The following is a 12,026-nucleotide window of genomic DNA, read 5'->3' as shown; positions in this document are numbered from 1 at the left end:
AGTCCAAAGATGTGCAGTTTCAGTGGTTTGGCCATGCTAAATTGCCCCTTAGTGTCCAAAAGGTTATGTAGGGTCCCCGGTTAGGGTGGAGGTGCGGCCTTAAGTAGGGTGCTCTTTTCAAGGGCCGGTGCAGACTCGATGGGCCGAATGTCTTCCTTCTGCATTGGAGGGATTCTATTCTACAAACTTGAATCCTCTGGTACATAAGCTCCCAGTTACCAGGAACCATCCCTCCCCCCTGGGCTTGTGAGGAGGTGGTTATGTGGATGTTTGAAGAAATTTGCAACCGGTGCAGGGATTTTCCCTTCTTTCCAGCCCCACAGCAATGTCATCCCAGAACCTCCTGGGCTTTCCATGAGGAAATTCAATTCAACTTATTCATTTTAATTCTGCTGTGTTATTAGTCTGTTTTGCCCCTACCTCCCTCCCTCCACCCCCCCCCCCCCCCCCCCACCCCCCATTTTGTATCTGCTGACACTTAATTTTCCCTGAAGAGGCCAATAAACGGCTGCCACCTCCGGGCGAACCCTAACATTGATCCTCTCAGGACGAACTTGATTTTCTCAAGCCTGAGGAACCTGGCCATGTCACTAACCCATACCACACCAATAAGATCCATCTCTGGGCTACCGGGGAGGCAGAGGCCAAAACATTAGCCTCTCTCAACCGCTGGGCTCCCGGGTCTTCCGACACACCAAAAACCGCCACCTCTGGACTCGAAACCACCCATACCTTCAATGTCGTGGATATGACTTCGGCAAATCCTTGCTAGAATCCCTAAGCTTCTGACATGCCCAAAACATGTGGACATGATTTGCGGGCCCTCCCACACACCGCCCACACCTATTCTCCATCCCTTCAAAGAACCTGCTCATACAGGCCACATATCATTGAAGACAAATGGACAATTCCAGTGATGCTGAATGCCACATTAATCAACTGCAAACTCGTCACGGGAACGAGTGCCAATCTCCTCAGCCTCTCCGATTTGAACCACCTGAGAGTTCAACCAACAGTTTTTGTTTGACTGGAACAACTGATTGGCTATGCGCAGAATGCGATTGAAATGCGAGGGGTATGTGACCTAGAAGCATGGGTGCATAATCAAAGTCACATTGTGCAATTCGCCATTGTGGACACAAAGTGAGAGTCCATATTGGGAGTGAAAGTGTGCGAAGCCCTGAACCTCGTTGAGCGACTGTACGTTCCAGACAGCGTGAAGACAAAGGATTATTGTAACTGGCTACGAGATATGATGCCGCAGTCATCCGATGAGGACAGTGATGAAACAGATGATGAGCCAGAAGAGGAAGACTATGAAGGTCTATCAACTTTATTTGCAACTGGTTGATCAACTGGATGAGTACCATTTGGACATGCAGCATTTGTGCAGTAGATTGGAGCAATTGTGCAAACATTTGGCCACCACAGTGTATGGTGAAGGTGAAGGAAGGGATTTAACTGAGCATATGGGAGCATCTCTTTTCCATAGTAACTGTGTTAAAGACCAAAATAAGCCAGAACTTTATTGCAAAATGGATTATATGAATGAGGAAATTGATGCAGATAAACTGTTTTACTGGAAACACAATTTTTGAAAGATTTTTCACCAATGTCTTTGGAATCCCAAAAGCTTTGTTTATTTCCTACTTTGGGCAGCTCGCCATTGAATGACCCAGAACCTGAAGATGACCTAATTGGCATTTGAGCTGCTTCCTTCCAACAATGAGTCTGAAAGTCCCACTGATTGTGAAAGATTCTCTACGGACGTGGGACAGTTAATAAACTTCTCGTGGTCTGAATGTTGCAATAAGATATGGTTGATATAATAATTGATATGGTTAATCTCTACAGATATGAGGAAACAATAATTGTAGTTGGGTTGACAAAAAGGGACTTATTGATGTCACTCAGAACATTGTGTACAACAGGTTTCTGCTGGATGCGTAGCCAGAGTGGCTCCTTCAACAATGAACCTGTTGATTCAATCTGTTCTCTGATGGATGTCCATTGGACGCCATCTTGGAAATATTGGGGCCAAAGAATCACATTAAAAATAAAATGTTTATCTTAATTAAAAAAACAAAAAACTTTATTTGCAACTAGTGACAAAGTGATCACGGGTGGCATGCAATGTGTGCAGGATAACGGTGAGACTGACAGTTCTAAGCTGGACTGTACAGAGGCTGACAATGAGAGTGCAACACTGAACAAATAAGTCGAGAGCACACCTATTGTGAACAGCCAACAAAAAAATGCAGACATCTTGGAGAAGTTGACTCCAGATGAGAAGCACAAAGAGGTCAAAGATACGTCAAATAATCTAAAGGGAACTGATCGTAAAAAGATTAAAGATTGTGGGAGAATCTAGAAATTGGAGTCACTTTAAAAGTAAGAACTTGCACATTTAAGGCAGAGGAGAAATTTTTCTCTCAGAGGGTCGTGAATCTTTGGAACTTTCTTCCTCAAAGGGCAGTGGAAGCAGAGTCTGTGAATATTTTGAAGACGGAGTTGAATAGATTCTTGATAGCAAGGGGATGAAAGGTTATCGGGGGGAATGTGGAGTTGAGGTTACAATCAGATCAGCCGGGAACCTATTGAATGGTGGAGCAGGCTCGAGGGGCCGAATGGCCTACTCCTGCTCCTAATTTGTATGTTATTACATCCTTTATAATAGATTGTAGCATTTTCCCTCCTACTGATGTCAGGCTAATGGGTGTGTGGTTCCCCGTTTTCTCTCTCCCTCCTTAAATATTGGGGTTACATTTACCACCTTCCAATCTGCAGGAACCATTCCAGAATCTATAGAATTTTGAAAGATGACCACCAATGTATCCACTATCTCTACAGCCACCTCTTTCAGCACTCTGGGATGTAGAGCAGCAGCTTTTGGAGATTTATTAACTTTCAACCACATAAATTTCTCCAGTACTACTTTTTCACAAATACTAATCTCTTTCAGTTCCTCGTGCTCACTAGTCCGTTGGTTCTCTCGTGTTCTGGGGACAAATTCTGTATCTTCCTCCATGAAGACAGACACACATTGTTTAGTTTCTCTGCCATTTCCTTATTCCCCATTATAAACTCTCCTGTCTCTGTCTGGAATGGACCCACATTGGTCTTTGCTAATCTTTTCCTTTTCACATACGTATCGGAGCTTTTCCAGTTGGTTTTTATGTTTATCGTCAGTTTGCTCTAATATTCTATTTTCTCTTTATCAGTTTCTTGGTCCTTTGCTGAATTCTAAAACAAGTTCTCAATCCTCAGGCGTACAGCTATTTTGGCCACTTTATGAGTCTCTTCTTTGATCAAATGGAATCTTTAACATTTCTTGTTAGACACGGTTGCATCACTTTTCCTGTTGGATTTTTGCTTCTTAAAGGAATCTATGTTTGTTGTTTTTGTGTGAAATAAGAGTCGTCAAGTCCCAGGGGACCAGAGGCTGCTTTCCCCTTTGAGAAAGTGAGCTGACTGGTGGTGATAGAATCTGAGGGTCACCACACCTCAGGCGAGGGGCAGTGTTGAAAAGGTGGGGCCTTCATGGATAACCTCAGCCGGTACGGGAGCTGAACCCATGATGTTGAAGTCGCTGTACACCACACACCAGCCATCCAGCCAACTGAGTTAACTCTCCCTGGTGTGAACTTGCTGGTGTCTCCGCAGGCTGGATAATGTAGTGAATCCCTTCCCACATCGAGAGCAGGTGAACGGCCTCTCCCCAGTGTGAACTCGTTGGTGTGTCTGCAGGCTAGATAACTCAGTGAATTTGTTTCCACACTGAGAGCAGGTGAACGGCCTCTCCCCAGTGTGAACTCGCTGGTGTCTCTGCAGGCTGGATAATTGACTGAATCCCTTCCCACATTGAGAGCAGGTGAACGGCTTCTCCCCAGTGTGAACTCGCTGGTGTGTCTGCAGGCTGGATAATTGACTGAATCCCTTCCCACATTGAGAGCAGGTGAATGGCTTCTCCCCAGTGTGAACCCGCTGGTGTGTCTGTAGGTGGGATAACTGAGTGAATTCCTTCTCACATTGAGAGCAGGTGAATGGCCTCACCCCAGAGTGAACTAGCTTGTGTGCATTCAGATAGGATGAATGAGTGAATCCCTTCCCACACTGAGAGCAGCTAAACGGCCTCTCCCTTGTGTGAACCCGGTGGTGTGTCCGCAGGGTGGATGAATCACTGAATCTCTTCTCACACTGAGAGCAGCTGAATGGCCTCTCCCCAGTGTGAATGCGCTGGTGTGACCGCAGGCCGGATGGATCACTGAAATCCTTCCCACACTGAGAGCAGGTGAATGGCTTCTCCCCAGTGTGAACACGCTGGTGTGTATTTAGGTGGGATAACTGAGTGAATCCCTTCTCACATACAGAGCAGGTGAACGGCCTCTCCCCAGTGTGAATACGTCGATGAATCTCCAGTTGAGATGGGGCACTGAATCCCTTCCCACAATCCCCACATATCCACGGTTTCTCCATGTTTTGTGTCTCCTCGAATCTCTGCAGGTCAGAAAATCAGTTGCAGCCTCGTCCACACACAGAACACGTGTGCGGTCTTTCCCCGCTGTGAATGGTGCAATGTTTTTTCAGGCTGTGTAACTGGTTAATGCTCTTTCCACAGTCAGTACTCTGGAACCCTCTCACTCGGATGTGTGTGTCTCGGTGCTTTTCCAGTCACAATTATGTTTAAAATCTTTTGATGCTGACAGGTTGGGCAAACATTTTTCCTTCCCCTTCTCGATTCAAAGGCCGATGATATTCAGGTCCCAAGGAATCTGGTGACTGTCAGATCGAGAGGTTATGTTTGAGATTTCTGTCTGTAATTCCTCCTCTTTTCATATCCTGTAAAAGGAGTTTACAGAAGACATCACTGTCAGTACAGGGTAGAAATTCAGAACAGAGATTTCTAGTTTCTAGAGAACATTTTTTTCTCTCACGTTTCCCAATACCTAGTCTCTAATACCTATTTTGCCATACCTAGGGAGTGGACTCAGAGGGTGGAGTGCCGGAGCAGTAAGTACAAAACACTTACCTCGGGAATTCAAGGCCTAGTCTCCAGGGAGAGGATTTGAAGAGGCGGAGCATCAGAGTAGTAAATATAAAGACCTTTCCTAGTTTCCAGGGTGAGAACTGAGAGGTCTGGATTTTTGGAGCTGAGTAAAAAACCTTTCCCTGGGGATTCGTGGTCTGCTCGTGGAGCGGACTTAGAACATACAACATACAGTGCAGAAGGACACCATTCGGCCCATCGGGTCTGCACCAACCCTCTTAAGCCCTCACTTCCACCCTATCCCTGTAACCCAATAACTCCTCCTAACCTTTTTGGTCACTAAGGGCAATTTATCATGGCCAATCCACCTAACCTGCACGTTTTTGGACTGTGGAAGGAAACCGGAGCACCCGGAGGAAACCCACGCACACACGAGGAGAACGTGCAGACTCTGCACAGACAGTGACCCAGCAGGGAATCGAACCTGGGACCCTGGCTCTGTGAAACAACAGTGCTATCCATGGGATGGCCGGCAATCTCGAAAGTCCGTTGCAGCTCGCATTTTACAAGCCGGTCTCAACCGTTGGGCGTTCCTCTCGCAATCAGAAATGCCGCGAACGAGTGCCGCGATCCTCCCAAAACCTGCCCACTACCCACCCGCGGGTTGCGACACTGAGTTTGTAAACCCCTTGAGTGTTGGAGGCGTGAGTACAAAGACCTTGCCTCAGAGATTCGCAGCCTAACTCTCCAGGAGTGCACCCGGAGGGACGGAGTATCGGAGCTGTGAATATAAAAACCTTACCTCGGGAATTCACGGCCTAGTCTCCAGGGGGCGGACTCGGAGGGACTGAGTACTAGAGCTGTGAGTGTAAAAACTTTACCTCAGGGATTTGCGGCCCAGTCTCCAGGGAGTGGACTCGGAGAGGCAGAGTATCGGAACTGTGAGTATAATAACATTACCTTGGGGATTCGCAGCCTGGTCTCCTGGTAGTGTACCCGGACATGTGAAGTTTCGGAGCTGTGAGCATGAATTTGCACTGGTTGGAGATTTTAAATCTGGGGCATAGTCTAAAAATTAGGGCTAAACTGTTCAGGAGCGATATTTGGAACAACATTTTCACACAAAGGATGGTAGAGGTTCGGATTTCTTTTCCACAAACAGCATTTGATGTTGGATCAGTTGTTAATTTTAAATGAGATCTATAGATTTTTGTTGAACAAAGATTTGATGGGATATGGACCAACGGCAGGTATGTGGAGTTAGGCACATTCTCCCCAAGTCTGCATGGGTCGAACACCCACAACCCAAAGATGTGCAGGATAGGTGAATTGGCCACGCTAAATTGTCCCTTATTGCAAAAAAAATTATTGGATACTCTGAATTTATAGAAAACAAGGAAAGAAAAAGGTATAATGGAGTTAGGTCACAGATCAGCCATGATCTCCTTGAATGGTGGGGCATGTGCAAGGGACTGAATGGCCTACTCCTGTTCCTATAAGACCATAAGAGAACCATAAATAATATATCTAATCTGTAGCATATAACACTAGGCATATCTCTGTCCTACATTAGTTAGATGTCCACTTAAATGTCAGCCATCGCCTGGGGAAACCAGCCCTTTAATTGTGAACATTGGGAAGGAGACCATCCTTTTAGCCAGACAAATAAATGTGTCAAGCTGAGGGAGCAAAGGATGTCAATGTCTTTAAGAGAGAGACCTGGGCCAAGCTTTGCAGAGTCTGCACCCTCCCTGGATTCACTTCCTTTCCCTTCAGTTGCTGCAAGTGACCAATTGAAGGTGAGAATGAGAAAATAAATGGAAAGGGGAGAAAATAAAGTGTTTTACTCACAGATGTTGGAGACAGGAGGAGGTTTTAGTTTGTGTGAATATTCAGTCACACAAAGCCCGCGCTCTGATTGGCTGGAGCAACAGAGTCCTTCCGGTCCTGCACCTCTTCCCATTAGTCACCAAATCAGCAGGAAGGTCAGGGGGTGGGCTCTCCTCCGCACATGCGCATCTTCCCCTCTCTCTTGGACATGCGCAGTCCCGGGTCTGGGGGAGATCACCGAGTGGCTTCTCGCTCTGGCCGGAGCCGTCAGCCGGTTGCCTGGAAACCTTGTCTGGAGGAGGTTCTGTTGTCGGGTTTTTCTCCCTCAACCGACAGTAAATTAATATCAGAGAAATGTCCAGTGTTGTTAAATGGTGCAGATTAGATATATTATTGATGGTTATGTAATGAAGTACATTTATTATAATTTATAGCTGTGTAATATTGTGCTGTAGCTACGTTATATATTTCCAGTCATCTCCTCCCTCAGAGGGTTGTTCATCTCTGGAATTCTCTTCCACAGGGACCAGTGGAGTCTGGGGGTCACTGAATATATTCATCGCTGAGTTGGACAGATTTCTGATTGACCAGGGAGTCGAGGGTTATGGGGAACAGGCAGGAAAATGGAGAGAAAGCTGAGATGAGGAGGGATTTCCTCACTCGAGGATGAAACTTTGGAATTCTCTCCCCTAGAGACCGTGGAGCCTCAGTCATCAAGTATTTTCAAAATGAGGAGATGCCGGCGTTGGACTGGGGTGAGCACAGTAAGAGGGCAGCACGGTAGCATTGTGGATAGCACAATTGCTTCACAGCTCCAGGGTCCCAGGTTCGATTCCAGCTTGGGTCACTGTCTGTGCGGAGTCTGCACATCCTTCCCGTGTATGCGTGGGTTTCCTCCGGGTGCTCCGGTTTCCTCCCACAGTCCAAAGATGTGCGGGTTAGGTGGACTGGCCATGCTAAATTGCCCTTCGTGTCCAAAATTGCCCTTAGTGTTGGGTGGGGTTACTGGGTTATGGGGATAGGGTGGAGGTGTTGACCTTGGGTAGGGTGCTCTTTCCAAGAGCCGGTGCAGACTCGATGGGCCGAATGGCCTCCTTCTGCACTGTAAATTCTATGATAAGTCTTACAACACCAGGTTAAAGTCCAACAGGTTTGTTTCGAATCACTAGCTTTCGGAGCAGTGCTCCTTCCTCAGGTGAATCATCTGCGGAAGGAGCTGTTCTCTGAAAGCTAGTGTTTGAAACAAACCTGTTGGACCTTAACCTGGTGTTGTAAGTATTTTCAAGACAGAGATTGATAGGTTTCTTGATATTGAAGATATCAAGGCATATGGGGGAATAGTGTGGGAAAATAGTGCTGAGGTAGATCGGTCAATTAGCTCATTAAATGGTTCAGCAGATTTGATGGGCTGAATGGCTGACTGCAGCCCCGATTTGTTATGATCTCTGTGCCCAGGACAGGAAGCAGTGAGCATGGATCTGTCAATCAACCTGAATCAGCACCTTCAGGAAAATTGGGAAGGTGAATATTAGATACAGCAGTGTGAGAACAGAGTGAGAATAGAGGGGGAATGTGCGGGATGGAGATTTACAGCTTTGGGAAATAAGAGACAGAAGAATTTTCCATTAAAAACTCAAATTGTCTGTTCTGAATGTCTATCCTGTACTGACAGTGATGTCTTTTGTAAATTGTTTTTGCAGGATATTTGGCAAGGAGGAATTAGACACAGAAAACTCAAATATCAAGTCTTGATCTGACAGAGTCACTCGATTTAGCAGGCCCTGAATATCATTGGCTTTGAATCTCAAAGGAGAAATGTTTGCCTGAACTGCCAGCTGAAAAGATTTTAAATATCAGTGTGACTGAAATAGCACCAAGGAACACGCAGCCGAGTGAGCGTGTTCCAGAGTACTGACTGTGGAAAGAGCTTTGAACAGTTACACAGCCTGAAAAAACATCGCACCATTTACACCGGAGAGAGACCATACATTTGTTCCGTGTGTGGATGAGCTTTCAACTGATCGTTAAACCCAGAGAGACACGAGACCCAAAACATGGAGAAACCGTGGACCTGTGGGGACTGTCGGAAGGGATTCAGAACCCCATCAGAGCTGGAAGCACATCGACGCAGTCACACTGGGGAGAGGCCATTCACCTGCTCTCAGTGTGGGAAGGAATTCACTCGGTTATCCAGCCTGCGGACACACCAGCGGGTTCACACTGGGGAGAGGCCATTCACCTGCTATCAGTGTGAGAAGGAATTCACTCGGTTATCCAGCCTACGGACACACCAGCGGGTTCACACTGGGGAAAATCCATTCACCTGCGCTCAGTGTGAGAAGGGATTTACTCAGTTATCCCATCTGCAGACACACCAGCGAGTTCACACTGGGGAGAGGCCGTTTACCTGCTCTGTCTGTGGGAAGGGATTCACTCAGTTACCCCATCTGCAGACACACCAGCGAGTTCACACAGGGGAGAGGCCATTCACCTGCTCTGTGTGTGGAAAGGGATTCACTCAGTCATCCCACCTGCTGACCCACAAAGTCACTCACACCAATGAGAGACCCTTTAAATGCTCTGACTGCGGGAGAGATTTCCAAAGCTCTCATGTACTGATGATCCACCAGCGCATTCACACTGAGGAGAGACCGTTCAGCTGCTCTCACTGCACAAAGATGTTTCAAACATCATCCGCACTGTGGCAACATCAGCAAATTCACATTGGAGAAAGGCCATTCAACTGCTCTGACTGTGGGAAGGGATTCACTCGGTTATCCACCCTGCTGACACACCAGCGGGTTCACACTGTGAAGAGACCGTTCCCTGATCCATGTGTGGGAAGAGATTCACTTGGACATCCAGTCTGATGAAATATAATGTCACTCACACCAATGAGAGACCCTTTAAATGCTCTGACTGTCGGAGAGGGTTCAGGAGTGCTGGAGTTCTGATGATCCACCAAAGCATTCACACTGAGGAGAGACCATTCCGCTGCTCTCACTGCACAGAGGTTTAAAACATCGGCCAATCTGCATTTACACCAGCGACTTCACAAGTGATGACAAGAGTTGGATGCTGCTGTTATTGCTGCTGTTAATCACATCCAGGACTGAACCATGTTCATTCTGACACTTGGTGAAATGGGAGGGTCGGAGGTTTCTTTCTACTGGACTGGTCGGTCTCACGACTTTGCTTTCAGTGGGCTGATGCTCTTTGAGCCTGGGAGAGCACATTTCCACTGAAATGATCCACAGAAGCTGATGAAGGACATATATTTTATCCCGGACAGTAAATAGTATTTACCCCCCACTACAGTTAAATAAATACAGAATTAACCGGAAAAACACAGCAGACCTGGCAGCATCTGTGGAGAGAGAACAGAGTTAACATTCCACGTCCAATGTAACTCTACTTCAGAACTAAAGAGGGGGAGAAATGTGATGGGTCTGATACTGTTGAGAAAGGGGAAGGGTCAGGTAGAACAAAAGAGAAAGTCAGGGATTGGTTAGAGGGCGGGTGAGATTAAAAGACTAAAATGTCCTGGAACAAAAGGCAAAGGTAGAGGCAATGGATTGGATTGGATTTGTTTATTGTCACATGTACCAAGGTGCAGTGAAAAGTATTGTTCTGCAGACAGCTCAGACAGATCATTCAGTACATGGTTGTAGTAAAGAAAAAAAACATTGGTCCAGAGTAAGTGTTAATGGCAGAATAAAGGACAGCTCTGTCTGGAAGCAAAAAAAACCCCATGAAAACAAGATGTAGACTGACACTCAGCAAAAAAAAAAAAAATCAAAATTGAGGAGAGAGTTCAGGGTGTGAAGTTGTTGAACTCAATGTTGAGTCCAGAAGGCTGTAAAGTGCCTCATGGGAAGATGAGGGGCTGTTCGTCCAGCTTGTGTTGGGCTTCTCCGGAACATTGCAGCAGGCCGAGGACAGAAATGTGAGCCTGAGAGCAAGGTGGTGAATTCTAATGGCACCAAGCGGAAGGTCAGGGTCATGCTTGTGGACTGAGCGGAGGTGTTCCACAAAGAGGGCAGGGAACAGGCTACAGATGAATTAAAGAGTTTGGGTCCAGAACATTGTGAACATCCTTTTACTCTGGTTGTCTTTGATCCTCAAGTCATTTTCTGTATTTTTAACCATGTTCTGTTTCATTAATAAACTTTTGTCAGAAATGTTAATAATTGGGGAAAACTAAGATTTGGAAAATGAAATGGGGATAAAATAAAACGGGGAGTTGATAATGGCAACTATCTGAAGAGGTTTTGAGATGCAAATTTGCACATCAGTGAGAAAAGCAAGTGTTTACCCATGTGACTAGAGGATAACAATGGGGTTTAGAAGAGGTAACTTCAAAGTGGAGAGATAAGGAAAGTGATATGTATATGCTAAAAGCTGACTCCACAGGGTGGATAACATCAAAGGGAAAGAATGATATATCAATAACATAATGCTTGTGACAAGGACAGAGGCAAACAAACCATCACAGCCACACCCAGCTGCAGAAAATGTCTCCCGAAGAGAAGTAGCAGATTTTGCCTTTGCTGAAACTGAGTACGGTTTCCCCAAACTTGGCAAATAACCAGCACATGGTAACTATCTGCTGGATTTGGCTCAGAGTTATATAATGGATGTTGGTTGGGAACAAGGAGGCATCTCAGAGTTCAGGAGACATAGGTAGTTGGGAACCAAGTGGTAACTGCCTGTAACACAGTGTGTGTATAGCCATCAGTGTACTTAACTGTTGTAGTGTATTATTGTCTTCCTGTTTTTTATTTTAAATAAATGTTCTTTATTAATGGTTCACACAACGACTGGAATATTCCACCCTGGTTCACATTTTTCTCACAATATACCAAATTAAAAATATACGCTGTGAAGAACCAGTGTTCCAAGTTACTCTTCTGGATTTTGGGATACCCTCATATTAACATCAGGTGGATTCTTAACAAATTGGGGGCTTGCCTGGGATTTTGGAAAGCATAATCCCTTGGGTGTAAAGGAATTTGTGAGTTGTAAATATAACAAGAGTGGGGAAAGTTTGGAACAAAGTAAGCAATACATGGTTTAAACTAAGGTGACTGCAGCATGATTCTTCCTGTGGCTAAGGCTTTCCTTAAGGCGGAGATGTAACTCTGCATGATCACTTCTGGTGACAGCCATGAGCTGACCGGTCGCACGCAAGGTGACTCTGGTGTGAAAT

The 12,026-nt window shown here is 45.9% G+C and overlaps 1 protein-coding gene and 1 long non-coding RNA gene across 3 annotated transcripts; one reads left to right on the top strand and one right to left on the bottom strand.

Annotated features, from left to right (window-relative positions):
• Positions 1 to 3,383: 3,383 nt before the first annotated feature.
• Positions 3,384 to 6,897, bottom strand: LOC140422023 (uncharacterized). Of its 2 annotated transcripts, none has more exons than XM_072507008.1 (2): positions 6,839 to 6,897; positions 3,384 to 4,839 (listed from the first exon to the last, which is right to left on the bottom strand). In XM_072507008.1, the coding sequence occupies exon 2, from the start codon at positions 4,474 to 4,476 to the stop codon at positions 3,625 to 3,627; it is 852 nt and encodes a 283-aa protein (XP_072363109.1). In that variant the 5' UTR covers positions 4,477 to 4,839; positions 6,839 to 6,897; the 3' UTR covers positions 3,384 to 3,624. The 2 variants fall into 2 exon arrangements, with proteins under 2 accessions (XP_072363109.1, XP_072363107.1); XM_072507006.1 differs by lacking the exon at positions 6,839 to 6,897 and adding an exon at positions 5,948 to 6,768.
• Positions 6,859 to 11,622, top strand: LOC140422039 (uncharacterized). The gene is made up of 2 exons (XR_011947237.1): positions 6,859 to 7,191; positions 8,518 to 11,622. It is a non-coding gene; the product is annotated as an uncharacterized lncRNA (long non-coding RNA).
• The last annotated feature ends 404 nt before the right edge of the window (positions 11,623 to 12,026 follow it).

Source organism: Scyliorhinus torazame, chromosome 5, assembly GCF_047496885.1.
Source record: "Scyliorhinus torazame isolate Kashiwa2021f chromosome 5, sScyTor2.1, whole genome shotgun sequence".
NCBI classification, from domain to species: Eukaryota; Metazoa; Chordata; class Chondrichthyes; order Carcharhiniformes; family Scyliorhinidae; genus Scyliorhinus; species Scyliorhinus torazame.
Note: the sequence above shows the minus strand (reverse complement) of the source record. Positions and strands in the feature narration are given on the sequence as shown.